Here is a 16,431-nt window from a genome sequence, read left to right as displayed (position 1 = left end):
CAGTGACAGTGACCTCTAGTGGCCAGTAAAGGCTCTTCCAGGTGAGTTGTCCTCACTCCACTCACCTGTCTCTGAATCCCTGTTCCTGACGCTTTCCCCATGGGCCCCAGTGACTTCCTGGGCACTAGGTCCAGAACCAGGGTCATCTTCAAGGTCCGAAATTTCTCTGGCATCATCATAACCGTCCCCTGGGTCATCTCCAGGCAGGGCAGGGACCTCTGAAATAAAGATGGGAATTAATGGTAATGAGAAGAGGCTTTCCACTGAATAGAGAAATAAACTACATGCCAGGTGTGGCGAACAAGGGAGTTATGTGTATTATTTCTTATGAATGCCACATACATCTCTGTTTAACTGTTTGATGTTATCCTGCCAGACTGCACAGAGAAAATCAAAGGAGGCTATTGGTGGGGAAGCAAACAGGAAACACAAAAATAACAAAGGGTACCTTAAGGGCACAATGAGGGGAGCTGTTAATTGTGGAATGCATCTCCCTGGCTTCAGCCAGGCTAGTCTGGGCTAATTCTTCCCAGCCCTGAGCTCAGGATCAAAAGGCAGACTAGAGAATGAAGCGGGTGGAGCAGCAGTAGCCAAGGGGTAATGGGGATTCCAGGAGTCGGCTTCATCACTGCTCACCTCGACTGTCTGGAGTCTGGGGGACGTTGTTCAAGGCAGGCTCCTCCACGTTATCGTAATCCAACCGAGACCCCCCTGGGGAAGCTCCCTCTGGAACAACAAACACCACACTCAGCTTCCCCTGAACACACCCATTTCCCCAGCAGGTTTTAGTTCCCCATTAAAGGCCTGTTGTCTTGGAGTTTGGGCTGTTCTGTTCATCATAGAGTCTGTAGGGGAAGTCACAGGGTGACCCAGGGGAAAAGGGAGAGTCATGGACATTCTGTGAAACAATAATTGTGTCACCTTTCTTGCCTCAAAAATAACTAGGGCCCAGCCCTGCCCCACAGCGTCCAATAGCAACTTTGTCATGCCCTTCAATGAGATCAGGATCTATGCTGGTATTTAGGGTTGTCATATTTCAATACTGCAAAAAGAGGACACTCCACGGGGCCATGGCCCCGCCCCAACTCCGCCCCTGGCCCCGCCCCAACTCCACTCCTTCCCCGGCCCTGGCCCCACCCCAACTCCGTCCCTTCCCCAAAGTCCCCGCCCCAACTCCTCCCCCGCCCCCGAGCACCCCGCATTCCCCCTCCTCCCTCCCGCCCCCCGGCTGCTGCTGCGCTGGGGAAGTTGCTTCGGCCCCCACTGCGGTGGAGAGCGGCGGGAGCCAGGAAAGTTGGAGCCCGGGGAGGAGGCGGTCCCCTTACCATGCCTCCCTATTTTCCCGGACATGTCCGGCTTTTTGGAAATTCCTCCCAGATGGGGATTTGAGGACCAAAAAGCCGGACATGTCCCGGAAAATCTGGATGTATGGTAACCCTACCCCAGAGCCGCCTTCCACCCGCCCGCCGGACTCCCCAGGCCTCACCCCAGAACTGCCTCCCGCCCGCTCGACCCCCCAGGCCTCACCCCAGAGCCGCCACCTGCCCGCCCGCCGGACCCCCCCAGGCCTCACCCCAGAGCCGCCTTCCTCCCACCCACCAAACCCCCCCAGGCCTCACCCCAGAGCTGCCTTCCACCCACCCACGAGACCCCCCCCAGGCCTCACCCCAGAGCCGCCTTCCTCCTGCCCGCCCGCCGGACCCCCCCAGGCCTCACCCCAGAGCCGCCTCCCGCCTGCCTGCCGGACCCCCCCAGGCCTCACCCCAGAGCCACTCGCTCTCCACAGGGCCCATCCTCAGCCTTCTCCTGCCTCAGTGCCCCCTCGCCTGAGAGCCTGCCCTCCGCAGCCCCCCCACTCTCCACAGCCCCTGCCTCAGAGCCCCCACCCCCTCCCATAGCCCCCACCTTCCATAGCGCCCCCCACCTTCCACAGCACCCCCACCTCAGTCCTCCCCTTCACCTCCCTCCATAACCCCTACCCTTCATTTCCCCACCTCCTCCCATAGCCCACCCCCTCCACAGCCCCCCACTCTCCACAACTCCTGCCTCAGAGCCCCCCACCCCTTCCCATAGCCTCCTACCCTCAGAATCCCCCCCACCTCAGAGTCCCCCACCCTTCACCTCCCTCAGGGGAGCCTCCACCCCACTCCCAGCCGGACCTGGCAAGGCTGCGGCAGCTCAGGCTGCAGGAGGCGCTGCAGCACGGGCCCTTCCCGGGTGGGGGAGCTCGGGCTCCCAGGAGCCGCCGCCGCGCACCAAGAAACTTTCCCCTGCGCCGGGACCCGCCCCCGGGCAGCAGCTCCGCCGGGGGGGAGGCAGCCCTGGCTGCACGGACCATTGGCGGGGGCGTTCCTTGCACGGCCGGGACGGAGGGGGGAGACTGAGGCTCTGCCAGAGCCGCGGGGGATGCTCAGAGGAGGGAGAAGCGGCCACGGGTCCCCTGCACCAGCAGCTGGCTGCAGAGACGCCACCGCTCCTAGCCGTGGGGCGCAGGGTTGCAGCAGCACGGGGGGTTGCAATCCGCAGGCTGAGCGAGCTGACACCCCAAGAGGAGAGGGGGCAGTGGGTAGGGTTATCATACGTCCGTATTTTCCGGACGTTTTTATATATTTAAAAAATCCTCCTGGATGGCAATTAACAACTAAAAAGCCGGACATGTCCGGGGAAATACGGACGTATGGTAACCCTACTGTTATTGAGCTAACCCTGGACCAGTTGGGAGACAGTAGCTGCCACACCAGAGCTGACCATTGTGAATTCAACTGAACTCTATAAAGATATGGTTTAAAGTCCTAACTTTATATGGACTGGATCATGAATTGGGCAGGGGCAAAAATCAGGAGGCAGGGGCTAAGATCATGGGGCATAGATCAGGGGTTGTATAGTGACACGTGTCGGCTGTGGAAGACAGATTCTTTCATACTGTGTGAATATTTCTCTGCCCAGTTCCCTGCAGCTCCTCTCCTGGGGGAGAGCACCATCAACCACACACAGAAAGAGTCACGATTTGTTCATGTTTCCATCAAGAGTTGGACGGAAATCTTTTATGTGTCTCTGTATCCATCCCCAACCTTGTTACCTTGTTCTGATCCAGGATCATTTTCCCCCTCGCTTTCCCCGGTGTAATACTGCAGCTTCGTCACTGAATCATCTAAATAGGAAACCAGAGAGATGGTAAATGGGATGTTATCACAGTGAGAGCAGCAAAACTGGCTGATGGGCAATGCATCCAGGTCCTGGAGCAAGATTTATGGTCTCAGTATATTGCTCCTTGAAGAGAAGATGCTGAATTCACAGCGACTGAGCGGTGAGAGGCTGACTCAAACTTTCCAAGATAAATATCCATTTTTTTGTGGTAAATGTGGCTTTGGGGTGGATAAAATCAGACTGGGAAGATGCTGGGAACAGCCATATTGACCTCATAAGGTGAGGCAGGGACTGAGTGAACCTTTAACCATGGGATCCCCTCCTGTGTGCTTCATTCAAATCCTTCTCATGAACTGGGGAGCCTGTTTTGAGTCACACTCAGGGTGTAAGAATCTGTTTAGAGAGGAATGTTTATCTTCTCCTCCTGAATGTTGCTACTTCATGGCCTGATCCAGAAGAAAATTACAGCTGAGGCTGCTGGTCCAGACCTCCTCAGCCACGGACATGACTCTCATTTTGTTATGCAAGATACTCCCCCTCCCCTGCCTTTTTGCCAGATTAAGCCACACCCCTCTCAGGACCTGAGTTTGTGACCAACTCTGATCATTAGTAGAGAGGAGAATGTGGATCTCAGAAGTAGCCTCAGGGAGACGCACTGACCATGCTCAGAGTGCCCCACAATGTGCTAAACGGAGAGCAGCATCTTCCCAACTGATTGACATTGAGTCAAAAGGACGTGAACAGTCACTTTCCTGACCCATAACTAATTACCCCCTAAAGCTGCAGGATGTACAGATGAGCCCGACTGTCCTCAGAATGGGGCTAGCAGAGCCTGCTAGGGAGGAAACTCATTCATCTCAGTCCAGTAACTGGCTGGTCTCTTCACAGACCCAGCATCTGCAGCCATCCAGGACTCACAGGCTTGAAGGCTGCAGAGATTTAGTTCTAGGTCAGAGCTTTAGAATGCAGAGTGCATTAGAGATTTTCTCCCTGTTAGGAATGACACACACAGACCTGAGCGATCAAACATTTCCTGCTTCTTTCTCATCAGGTTATAATCGATCTCCTCGTACACGGCCTCAGAGAAAGGGTCCAAGGATCTTCTGGAGCCTAAAAACAAAGGGCGGGGTTTGCACAGGGTCAGAGAAGCTAGGGATGGGAAACCTTATGAGATCATCCAGCCCATCCCCCTGGGCCCAGTGCAGGACCGGTCCCTACAGCACATTCCCACTGCTCTGACCAGTTTAGATTTCAGCACTCCAGGTGATGGGGACCACGTCCCTCTCCTGTTTGTTCTATTGGCTATTTCACTGTCATTAAGTTTATCTTGATATTCAACCTTAATGGTTCCTTCATAAATTTATTCTATTACTCCTAGCACCACCCAAAATCATTCTTCTCCTATCCTGCTACTCACACCTATGTGCAAAATAGTACTTGTATATGTACTGCCTAGAGACTGTGTGGGGAATAATTAGCTAATATTTGTGCAGTGCTTTAAAAATGGAAAGTACTATCTGTGGTGGTACCCCCCATCAGGCTTTATGAAATATGCTTATGAATAACTAGAATATGTTTTATGCTACATATGCCTTGTAACATATCTATGTAAAGGTTATGATCTACTGAATACATTCCTCCTATTTGTATGCATGTATCATTTTTGTACTTGAAGTTAGGAATATTGGCTGTATACTTGCTTGATTCCTAAGCAGCCTTAGGCCTGGGCTACACTGGCAATTCACAGCGCTGCACTTGCTGCGCTCAGGGTTGTGAAAAAACACCCCCCCTGAGCACAGCGAGTGCAGCGCTGTAAAGCGCCAGTGTAATCAGCACCTGCAGCGCTGCACGCTCGCTTGCAGCGCTGCAAGCTATTCCCCTCGGAGAGGTGGAGTACTTGCAGCGCTGCGAGAGAGCTCTCGCAGCGCTGGCGGCGCGACTACACTCGCGCTTCACAGCGCTGCCGCGGCAGCGCTGTGAATCCGCAAGTGTAGCCAAGGCCTTAGTAAAGCATTTGGTCAGCTTCTTTAGAAAGGAATTTGCAAAGTTAAGTGTCCAATCAAGAAGCACTTAAGGAACAATGGATCTTGGAATCCTCCAATCCACATAAGAAGTCTACTTGAAGACGTTCAAGGTAGCATGTGAACCATGGCTGCTACCTATAGTTCTGAGTCATGCATGGACATGTGGCTCCAAAACTCCATCTTGGAGCTGGACTTTGCATAGGAGAGAGGAGGGGGTCTCCTCCCACAAGAGAAAGTCTATTTAAACCCCTGGAAGACCCCTCCATTTTGTCTTCAGCTGGCTAAAGAGACAGCCTCTCCACCCCCAAGGATACCTGAAAGGAACTGGAACAAAGGACAGTAACTAGAGGGGGTGTGAGTAATTGCTGTTGATTGTTCTTTCTGAGGTACACTGTATGCTCCAGCATTTTATCTTGAATTTATTTGTACTGGGTCTCCATTCAAATATCCCTCTGTCAAGTTCTTCCACTTTTCTCATTAGGCCCATCCTGGCTGCCACACTGAGGTGGAGAATACTGTTGGTCTGAATGAGAAGTTTTTGTCTTTGAAAGATATTTCTGTGGCGAACTGTCCCATGTAATTCAGAATGCCTCCAGGGCTAGTCAGAGCTGTGTCAGGTGACTTCAGTTCTGGGAGGGGTTGAAGGTGATTGTAAGGCCCTTCTGAGATGATTGTTACATCTGCTCCTAAGTCAATTTTAAAGTCAATAGTGTTTCTCTGAATGATCAGTTTCACTCTCCAGGCAGGCTCTGTATCATCACACATGAAAGATCCCAAAAACAATGGCCCCTGATTGTCTGTAATATGAATCAATTCCCTGACTGCGTTTATGTGGCAAACAACTGCAAAATGTCCATGTTTTATGCATTTAATATAGTCTGAGTGTTTGACTGGAATTTGTACCTCTTAGCCAGGAGTTCTCTCTCTTTACCTCATCAGTTTTATGGTATTAACTTGTTTCACTCATGCTGCGTTAGTTAACACCTTCTAAGCTAGTTTCTTGTTCAAGTTTGGCAAGTTGCTCTGGGTTTTGCTGTCTCATCAGCTCAGATTGCTTTGCCATTTGAATAGCAGTGTGTAGGGTGAAGTCTGTTTTTAACTGTAGCTGCTGTGAAGGATTTTTATCTGTTAACCCAATAACCAGCCTCTCTCTGATATTTTCATGTTTGCTGTTCCAGAATTACAGTTTTCAGCCTAGGCACTCAGAGCTGTTATAAACTATTCAACATTTCCCCCTAGTCCTTGAATTGTCTGGTGAAAACATGCCCTTTCATAAACCACATTTCGCTGAGGGTACAGTAGAAAGAATTACGAACATGTTGGAATGAAGATTGTTCATAACTCTGAAATGTTCATAACTTGGAACAAAATGTTACAGTTGTTCTTTCGAAAGTTTACAACTGAACATTGACTTAATACAGCTTTGAAACTTTACTATGCAGAAGAAAAATGTTGCTTTTAACCATCTTAATTTAAATTGAAACAAACACAGAAACAGTTGCCTTACCTTGTCAAATCTTTTTTAAATCTTTCCCTTTACTTGTTTTAGTCGTTTACATTTAAGACAGTATTGTACTGTATTTGCCCCCCTTTTTTTTTTTTGTCTCTGGTGCCGCCTGGTTGCATACTTCCAGTTCCAAATGAGGTGTGTGGTTCACTGGTCAGTTCTGTAACTTTGAGCTTCCAGTGTATAAAGTATGCATCAAACATAGCCAGAACCCTTCCACAGTCATCTTTGTGACTGTCCTCAGGAAAATCAAAGTATTTAAAGAAATGTTCTGTTTGCTTCCAAATAGCATGAACTAAATACCATACATCAGTTTCCTTATGGACTTTTGTAGCAATTTGAAATCTTGCAAAATGCTGCTTCTAGTCTGTCAATTGTGAAGGTCTGTCAAAGTTGAAGTTCTCTGGGGCAACGCAGAGGGAGATGTTGATGAAATCCTGCAACCTGTGTTGCTTTTTTTCCTGTCTACAACCTTCATTGCTCCTCCTTCCCTCTGCAACTTCTGTTGCTCTCTTCCCTCTGTTTTTCTGCTCCTCTGGCACTGCTTAACTTCGGGCTCCATGTCACATACACCTTGTACATGGTAGGTGGCAGGGCTGCTATTAGCAGGTCAGGCTTCTGTACCAGATATGGAATGGCTACAGACCTGCATTCCCAGAGAGATACTCACCAGATGTGTTCACAATAAGATCCCTTAATGCTCTGCCAGGCATGGCTGAGGTTAGCTAAAATAAATTGTTACATGCCACGCCACTTTGTGGCCGAATAGTATAATACAATTTAACCTTACATTACACTGACAACACCTCACCCCCCTTAGGCACAGCTCCCCCTGCTATTTCAGAGGCATTTCACATAGTGACAACAATCAACACCCACCTCTGCGCTGTGCCCTGGCACTTCGCACCTGCGCCCCCAGGATGATTAAGACCAGGCAGAGCAGAGCCCCCAGGATAATGCAGACGACCATGGGCACCGTGACTCTCCCACTGTCAGTCAGAGGGCGGCGCGGGGGAGCTGGATGGAAATGACCATGCGACAGGAAGACATTATTCTGTGAGAGTCACGTGGGATGAGGGGAGGGGGCAGGGAGCTTCCCAGTCACTCATTGCACGGCCCAGGACAGCAGGGTAACGGGCTGGGACACAGTCTGTGCGCCATGGGGGCAGCTCACAGGCTGCTGTTTAAATCATGGGCCCTGCCCTGTCAGCTGGAGCCAGCAGACAGGAATCGTCAGACTCAGCAGGGCCTGCAGCTCCCACCCAGGTGTCATTCACCCCTAGATTTCACAGGCCATGTGTAAGGGGACTGTTGGCCCCTTACTAAAACTCAGTGGGGTTTTTACGTTGGCCGTCTCCCAGTACCAGAAGGAGGGGGAAGGTTCGATGGGAAATCAGGACCCTGAGGCTGACAGTCCCCAGGAACAATGGGGAGAGGCCAGTGCTCCAGGTCAGCCTGATTGACAGGGTGGGCAGGCTAATGAAGGAGTCAGGAGGCTGGGGGGGATCATGTCCTCTCTGTGAGCTGGAGTTGCCTGGAACAGAGTGGGGCTGAGCTATTGAGAGAGCAGGGGCTGGAGCTAAGCTGGGGAGCAGAGCCGCGCCAGCCAGAGAGAACCAGAGAAGCAGCCCAGGCGGAGCAGGTCAGTGCTGGGAGCAGAGCTGTAGCAACCAGAGCCAGAGGGGCCAGAAAAAAGCAGCCCAGGGAGATGGAGGCAGAGCAGCAGCACCACTGCTGCTGAGACAGAGTGGTGGAGCTGGGGCTGGAGCAGTCTGAAGCTGGGTGCTGTGAGCAGCTGGGGAGAGCGAGGGGGGCCCTGGGCAGCAGGCCCAGCGCAGGGAGATTCCCCCAGCCAAGAGGCCTTGTAGGTCAGACTTGGAGAGGGATTGTAACCCCAACGGGGAGGGGGCGATGCTGGGAAGAAGGGTCCTGCCACCTAGAGCCTGAAGGCAGGGCCGGCTCCAAGTTTTTTGCCGCCCCAAGCAAAAAAATTTTCCCGCGCCCCCCCCGGCCCCGCCCCAACTCCGCCACTTCCACACCCCATTCCAACCCCTTCCCCAAATCCCCGGGGCCCGCCTCCTCCCCCGGGCGTGCCGCATTTCCCCTCCTACTCCTCCCTCCCAGGCAAGCCTGGGAGGGAGGGGGAGAAGCGGAGCGGCGGCGTGCTCGGGGGAGGAGGCGGAGGTGAGCTGGGGGGGAGAGGTTCCTCTGCCCCACCCAGGGTTACTTCCTGCGGCCCTCCCAGCGCCCCCCACCGCTGCAGCTCACCTCCGCTCCTCCTGCTCCCCTGAGCGCGCCGCCGCCCCTCTGCTTCTCCCCCCTCCCTCCCAGGCTTGCCGCAAAACAGCTGATTCTCACGGCAAGCCTGGGAGGGAGGGGGGAGAAGCGGACCGGCAGCGGCGCGCTCGGGGGGAGAAGCGGACTGGCAGCGGCGTGCTCGGGGAGCAGGCGGCAGTGGAGCGGAGGTGAGCTGGGGGGGAGTGGTTCCTCTGCCCCCCCCCCAGCGTTACTTCCTGCAGCCCTCCCCGTGCCCCTCACCGCCGCAGCTCACCTCCCCTCAGGGCATGCTCCTGGCTTTTTGCGCCCCAAGCAAAAAAAAAAAAAAAAGGGGCCGGAGTGCCGCCCCTTGGAAAGAGCCGCCCCAAGCACATGGTTGGAGCGCTGGTGCCTAGAGCCGGCCCTGCCTGAAGGCGTGTGGCCACCACCAGAGCAAGTCAAGTGTCTTACCCCCAGCATCCCTGCAGCACAGCCAGGGCCTGAGAAGGAGGACAGACTGAACTTCCCTTACATTCCAGAGACGCTGGTTGTGATGTTCCCGTGCCACAGAGCGGGGTGACATGTTTTCCTTTAACCTTTCCCATTTTTCCATTTTTTTTCAATTGATTGCTGTTTAATAAATTGTATTTGCTTTGAACTTCATGTAATGATCAGTGGGTCAGGGAAACATCCAGTGCAGAGAGAGCCCCTTGAGGTGGGGACACCTTAGCCCCTGCCCTAAGTGACCACAACCTCCACCCCGATATAATGCGACCCAATATAACACGAATTCGGATATAACGCGGTAAAGCAGTGCTCCGGGGGGGGGGGGGGGGCGCGCGGGGCTGCGCACTCCGGTGGATCAAAGCAAGTTCAATATAATGTGGTTTCACCTATAACGCAGTAAGATTTTTTGGCTCCCGAGGACAGCGTTATATCGGGGTAGAGGTGTAGTTCTGAAAATTTAACAGGAGGAAGCTTGATTATTGGTGAAAACTGTCAGTTTAGGGGAGGGCAGGATGCCATCAGCTTTCCTTTCTGACCCTCATCACCGTAGTTTTGTGTGTTTTTTAAAGGACCAATTGTTGGTCCTTGGTTGTATAGCTTATCTTCACCTCAGTTATCACCCTCTTTCTAACATCCCATTTTGGGGAGATTAATGAGAATTCATTTTGATTGTTCTTTCTTATTTATAATATCATAGTGCCTAGGAGCTCCAGTTATGAGGACTCTGCCACACAGGAGTGTGGAAGGGGAGCCCTTGAGGTCAGGCAGACCTCTGGGTAAAGGAATTGGGAGCGAGGACTCAGATCCCTTCTCTAGCCCATTTCACCGAGGTACTGTATAAGCCAGGAAAGTTCCCCACAATAGCGGGACCATTCCCCTGCTTACACATTGAAAGGAGCTCCTGCCTGAGGCACAGCTTGCAGCTCATCCTCTGTGATCCAGCACCAGAGGATCTTGATGGGAGCGGGGGATGTTTTACCTGTTCTACTCAGTGATGATGTCATCTCTGTCACACCTGCAAAGGGAAAGGGAGGAGAGTTGGAGTCTGGAGCGAGGGGGAGGTGACGTATTTGTCACCAGGTAGCGTCCCTCAGAGTCTCTGGGGATCACCAGACGTCACTTCTACAAACTCCCTGAGAGCAGCACCGAGTCTGTATGTTAGTGATTTAGGGCCCATGTCCTCCTATACTGACTTGTAACAAACCAGCACACTGGGGCCTGTGATGGATGCAGGGGCTATGTGGGCTGATGTCTGAGCCAATCTGACCCTACAAAGGTTCCACCTCACAGCATCCATGATGCTCCTGCACAGCAGATGGGAGGGCCTGGTCTGTGACCAAGGGGGGGCGGGCAATTGGACCCATCCTCCTTCCGGAAAATTACAGCATGTAGCAGAAACATCTCCTGTCACTCACCTGAGCAATTCACTGCAACATCTTCCTTATGATCACAGTTGCTCTCACCCCAGGGCTTGGCAGGACAGTCCCAGAGAGATGACTCTGTCCCTCTGCAATTCAACATCTCCACCCAGATGGGACCAGTCCCCTCGCCAAATGCAGCGTTGCCCAGGGCAGATACAGCAGATCCACAGCCCAGTTGTTTACACACAACGTTAGCATCCGCCATGTCCCAGGAGTCATCACAAACTGTTCCCCAGGAGCCACGGTACCAAACCTCCACTCTCCCCGAGCATCTGTCCTCTCCTCCCATGACACGTAACTTCTCCCGGTCTGGAAATGCAGAAACCTCACATGTTACTGGGACAACTGGGAAAGTCCTTAGGGACCAAGAATGAGACACAGAGAAGCAGAAATACCTGTGCAGCTTGTAGAGTTCGGGCATTCGGCAAACAGGGTCTGAGGTGGTTTCTCTTTTTGTCCTATGCAGAGAAAATGATGAACTGAACAGACCAAGAAGCGTGTGTGATGTGGGAGAGAGTAGGGTTTATCTGTATATTAAACCCCTAAATTTCAGCAATTTTATAAACTTAAATCTAAAATCTAGTTTGTTTCAGAGCTAATGGATGTATTACTCAGTGGATTCTCTGGCTGTTGAAATCTTTATGCAGCTCCCTGCTGGTGTATGGGTTTGTGGTTATCTGAGTCTGTTCCATCCACCCTGTGTACAGCTGCTTCTGGCCCTGTTTGAAGGTAAACAGATTTGTCTGCTGAAACTCACCCACATCATTGTGGGAATCCAGAGATGAGAAATGTTGGTATTAGAATTGAGACCAAAATGGGACTTTAGATCTGAAACAAACTCTCACCGACACGCACAGACACAGACACACTTTTCGGGAATTCTGATCCTGACCCAGATTTCACAGCCTGGGGGTCAGGAAGCAGGGGCTGCAGCAGAGCTAGTCTCCAGGCAGCTAACAAGCGCAGCGGCCTGTATTAGGCTGCCTGACTGGTCGTACAGCCTGATTGGTGGGAAGGGTCAGCAGTCCAGTTCTAGCCAGAATCCAGCAGCCACAGGAGCCATTCAGCAACTGCTCAAAGCATTTCCCACAGCTAGGACACCTCGTTTTCCTGTCTTGTTCCTAGTCTTGCTCTTGCCTTGACTCTGGACTTACCCCTTGCCTTGCTCCAGGTAACCTGGTCCCGACACTGAGCTCTGATTTCTGACTTCGGCTCTGGCCTCTGGCTCTGACCCTTGGCTCCAATTTCTGGCTACCAGCTCCTGCTCTAACCACTGGGCACAACTCCTGCTCCAACCACTCAGCATGACTGCCCACGTCCTGGTCACTGACCTTGGGCCCATCTCTGATTGTTCATCACAAAAGTATAGCCACAGAGATTCCCAAATGACGCTCGCTAATGGGAGGCATTTGCAGTGGCACTAGAACAATTTTTACAGTTGGGGACTGAAAGCCAGTGGTCCCCAAACTTTTTACCTTGCCCCCCTTAGCCCTGTCCGTGCTCCCTCTCCCCTGAGTTGGGGCCAGGACTGAGCAGTGGCTCTGGGGGGTGGGATCTGGATAGCAGTAAGGGACTGAGGCTGGGACAACAGCTGAGGGCAGGAGCAGAGCCCCGATTGCGAGGCCAGCAGCGAGACCCTTTGTGCAGTACCAGCAGCAGAATGCGGGGCTGGCAGCTGGGACCCCGTGCAAAAACTGGGGGTGCTGAAGCACCCCTCACACCCCAAGTTTCCCTGCCTATGGGCATTTGTGGGCTCTCACTATCTGACTGCACTGTGTAACACACAGCTTGTATAAATAACTCCTATGTTTGTTTTCCAGGGGCTGTATTCTCATTCCTAGAATGGACAATGAAAATCTGTCTTTCACTGCTGTGAATGTAAAACTCTCTGTACTGAAAAGTAAATACATTCACAATTTCTATCACACCCTTTCAATGAGTTAAACATGTAGAGGGTGTGTTCATGCGTGTGCACAGAGAGTTTCAGAATTACCACTGCAGGAAATATGGGTCTCTTCTGCGCGGTTATCACAGGACTGCTGTTTCCACATGTCTGATGGGCACTGCCAAAGAGACCTGTGCTGCTTACTGCATATTACATTGTCCAGCCATGTAGGACCAGAACCTGCTCCATATGCAAAGTCTCTTGCAATCTGCCCTCCATCCCCACAGTTCAGCTGTTTGCAGACAATTGCTGCGGCGACTCCAGACATCCCATTGGAGCAAACACTGCCCCACGTCCCATTGTAGAAAATCTCCAGCCGCCCAGCACAGTCACTGTCGCTCACCAGCCTCAGATCTGTGAACTCTAGAAGGAAATGCACAAAAAGGGAATTTAAATCGTCTGATTCTGAAATGATCTGGTGTGAAGAGTGAAATCCCAGCGATTGCTAACGATCCTGTGCATCATTCGGCAGGAGCAAATGTCAGAGAGAATCGCTCTAAGAATGAGAGACTCTTCTGGACGCCACAGGCCCATTAGAAATACAATGGTCACCTCTGAAAAGTCACCAGTTCCCAGCAGTTACACACACAGATACCTGCAATACAACAGTGCGGCAATATGTGTGGCAATATCTCCAGTACTCCTGGGTGGGAACATATGGGAAATGGTGACTTTCTAATCATAACCCCAGTAGGTAGGTAGAAGAGTAGAGTGACCATATTTTCTTTAAAAGGAAAAACAGAACACCCCACGGGGAGCCCAACCCCAAGGCCTTCCTTCCTCTCCCCTCCCCCCCATGTGGGGCTACCCTGAGCCCACCCTGCCTCCCGCCTACACAGGGACAGCCTGAGGTCCCCCTACCCTCTCGGCACGTGGGCCGGCCTGAGCCCCCCCGCCACCCACCCGTGTCAGGATAGCCCTAGGCACCCTTCTTTCCTCCCACATGCAGGGCGGCTCAAGACCCCTGCTGTCCTCCCGCATGGGGCTGGCCCAGCCAAAGCTGCTGTCTTGAGTCCTCCCTCCAGCGCGGGACTGGCGTTGCCACTCGCCCCACCCCCGCATTTTCCGCCACACCCCGCTAGGGGTCGTATCCCACTTTTTTTGCAAAACTGAGCATTTGTCCAATTTGCTCTTGCCAACTCATGATCACTTGGCAAGAGCAAAAGGGACAAATGCCCAGATTTGAGAAAACAGTCAGGATGGCCATGGCAGGCTTAAAAAAGGGACTGTCCCGGCCAAAACTGGATGTATGGGCAACCTCTAGAAGAGACAATGAGGTAAAGGCTCTATCATTCTCAGCTCTCTCCTCAATTGTCTGCCCCCTCCATTAAATCCCCTGGTAACCGGCTCACATGAGCATTCCTGGACCAGACCTGAGCAGAGAACTCCTGCGTCCTCTTTGTGTCTGCAGTTGTGCTGGCCCCAGCCCATGGAAGGACACTCCCAAAGATTGGATTCCTTCCCAGAGCAGTTCACATGATCCAGCCAGATCTGCCCAGATCCTTGCCCATAATGAGCAGAGACAGTTGCATTGATGGCATGTCCACATCCCAGTTGTTTGCAGACGACACTGGAGTCCGGTAAGTCCCAGAAATCATCACAGACTGTCCCCCAGCTGCCATTGTAATAAATCTCCACTCTCCCGGCACAGCGACCTGTCCCATTCACCAGTCTGATCTGCTTGCTTCCTGCAGGGATAGATCCCAGCTTTTAATATGCAATATGATGATAATTAAACAGCTTCCATGCAAATCAATGATGATGCTACACTGGCTGAGGTATTGAAATGCTCTTAAAAGTCTGTCTTTAACAAGAAACACAGAGAAGAAGAGAAGCTGAGTAAGGAAACGAGGAATACTTTTTACAGAGCAATATTGATAAACAGCATATGAGTGAAAGGGCCTAATTCTGAATTCCTTACTCATCTGAGTATCCTTAAGGGGCTCGTTACATGGGTCAGAGCTATTTGTGAGATGAAGGGTTAGTGGAATCCGCCCTTGCTCAAAACCTTGAATATTTTCAAACAACTCTTAAATGATAAGCATCAAGGTGTTCAAGGAATTATTAGGCAATTAATTTACCCAAAACCAAATATTCTTTTCAATTGTTACAGAATGGGGAGGGTGTGACACTGGCTGACCAGGTCATGCTAGAGTGTATTTAGATCAGTTCACTTGTGTAGATCAAAGTAATGGTTAGACATATAAGGGTGTATTCAGGTGTTTAAACTGTATGAAAAGTAGTGGAACGTTACTGGTATGGTTTTCGCTTATCTATTCATGTCATAATGTAATGCCAAACATGCACATGGTAAATACACTAGTAGCTAAATAACACATCAAATAAAGGATTTAAGTACTTTAACAGAAAATGCTAATTTCAAATCAAATGGCCATTATGCATAAGGTCTGAAGTCAAAAATCGAAGTGCATTCCTCACTCCCTGTCATCAAAGGAAAAGCCCATATGGGTAGACTGTCAGCTTGTTTTGTGTCAGAAGAAGATATAAATATGGATTCAAAGAAAGATCCTGTATCTCTGGACTGTTTGGATTCTAACAGAGAAGAATAACTGAATGAGAAGACAGAGATCCCCAAATAAAGGGAAAGAAAGGCAAATTGGATCCATGTGTCTACAGTAAAGTCCCAGACCCTTAGGGCATAATTCTACCCTGCTGAAATCAACTGTGAAGCTCCCACTGACACAATGGGAACAGAAATGGGCAGTTAATGTGCTGTAGTTACCCTGCAGTTGGTGTGGGCATGAAAAATGATATCAGTGCAGTAACATGCAGTGCATGATATAGGGACATAGTTAAAATATCTGTTACTTGTTTACTTTTCCTGTGGGACCTTAATGTAAATATATAACAGCAAAAAGAACAATAGCATTATACTGTACAATAGTCATATACAACCAAGAACAATGAAAAAATCCCATCACAGATTCCTTTCCCCCCCTTTTCCTTTAAATGAAGGAAAATTGCACAGTTATATAGGATTAGGACTTAACAACGTCACGTTATAACAGCAACTTTGATGGATTTCCTAAGGGACAGAGGGTTAGATCCACAAAGGTACTTAGATACCTAACTGCCTCTTTATAAATACATAAAGTGTAAATCATTACATATTTATTGTAGCAGGGACTTGACTCTCCCACATCCCAGGTGAGTGCCCTGGACACCAGGTAGAATCAATCTCTAGGTTTTTTTCTGATTCAGTGACTGATTATTTGTACAAAGTGGAATATTTCCAGCTGAGTGACCTACCCCAGCATACCCTATAGCAGGGGTTCCCAAATTTGGTTCGCAGCTTGTTCAGGGTAAGCCCCTGGCGGGCCGCGAGATGCTTTGTTTACCTGAGCGTCCACACATACGGCCACTTGCAACTCCCAGTGGCTGCGGTTCGCCATTCCCGGCCAATGGGAGCTGCGGGAAGCGGTGGCCTGGCCTGCACTGCTGCCCGCAGCTCCCATTGGTTGGGAACGGCGAACCACAGCCATTGGGAGCTGCGGGCGGCCGTACCTACGGACACTCAGGTAAACAAAGCATCTTGCAGCCCGTCAGGGGCTTACCCTGAACAAGCTGCGAACCAAGTTTGGGAACCCCTGCCCTATACTCTAT

General features: G+C 51.1%; 2 protein-coding genes across 2 annotated transcripts in view; one reads left to right on the top strand and one right to left on the bottom strand.

Annotated features, from left to right (window-relative positions):
• LOC135891080 (antigen WC1.1-like) overlaps positions 1 to 16,220 on the bottom strand; it is an 85,995-nt gene extending 69,775 nt beyond the window's left edge. Inside the window, exons 1-10 of the mRNA XM_065418573.1 lie at positions 16,167 to 16,220; positions 14,181 to 14,514; positions 12,859 to 13,170; positions 10,857 to 11,171; positions 10,421 to 10,456; positions 7,558 to 7,695; positions 4,162 to 4,257; positions 3,080 to 3,151; positions 637 to 726; positions 66 to 218 (exon numbers count right to left, since the gene is read on the bottom strand). Of these exons, the coding sequence (XP_065274645.1) occupies positions 66 to 218; positions 637 to 726; positions 3,080 to 3,151; positions 4,162 to 4,257; positions 7,558 to 7,695; positions 10,421 to 10,456; positions 10,857 to 11,171; positions 12,859 to 13,170; positions 14,181 to 14,514; positions 16,167 to 16,220 (1,600 nt within the window). The remainder of the gene's footprint in view (positions 1 to 65; positions 219 to 636; positions 727 to 3,079; positions 3,152 to 4,161; positions 4,258 to 7,557; positions 7,696 to 10,420; positions 10,457 to 10,856; positions 11,172 to 12,858; positions 13,171 to 14,180; positions 14,515 to 16,166) is intronic.
• Positions 1 to 16,431, top strand: part of LOC135873059 (alpha-2-macroglobulin-like) — a 1,316,454-nt gene that overhangs the window by 194,282 nt on the left and 1,105,741 nt on the right. The window lies entirely within an intron of this gene.

This window comes from Emys orbicularis, chromosome 1 (assembly GCF_028017835.1).
Source record: "Emys orbicularis isolate rEmyOrb1 chromosome 1, rEmyOrb1.hap1, whole genome shotgun sequence".
In the NCBI taxonomy this organism is placed as follows: Eukaryota; Metazoa; Chordata; order Testudines; family Emydidae; genus Emys; species Emys orbicularis.
Note: the sequence above shows the minus strand (reverse complement) of the source record. Positions and strands in the feature narration are given on the sequence as shown.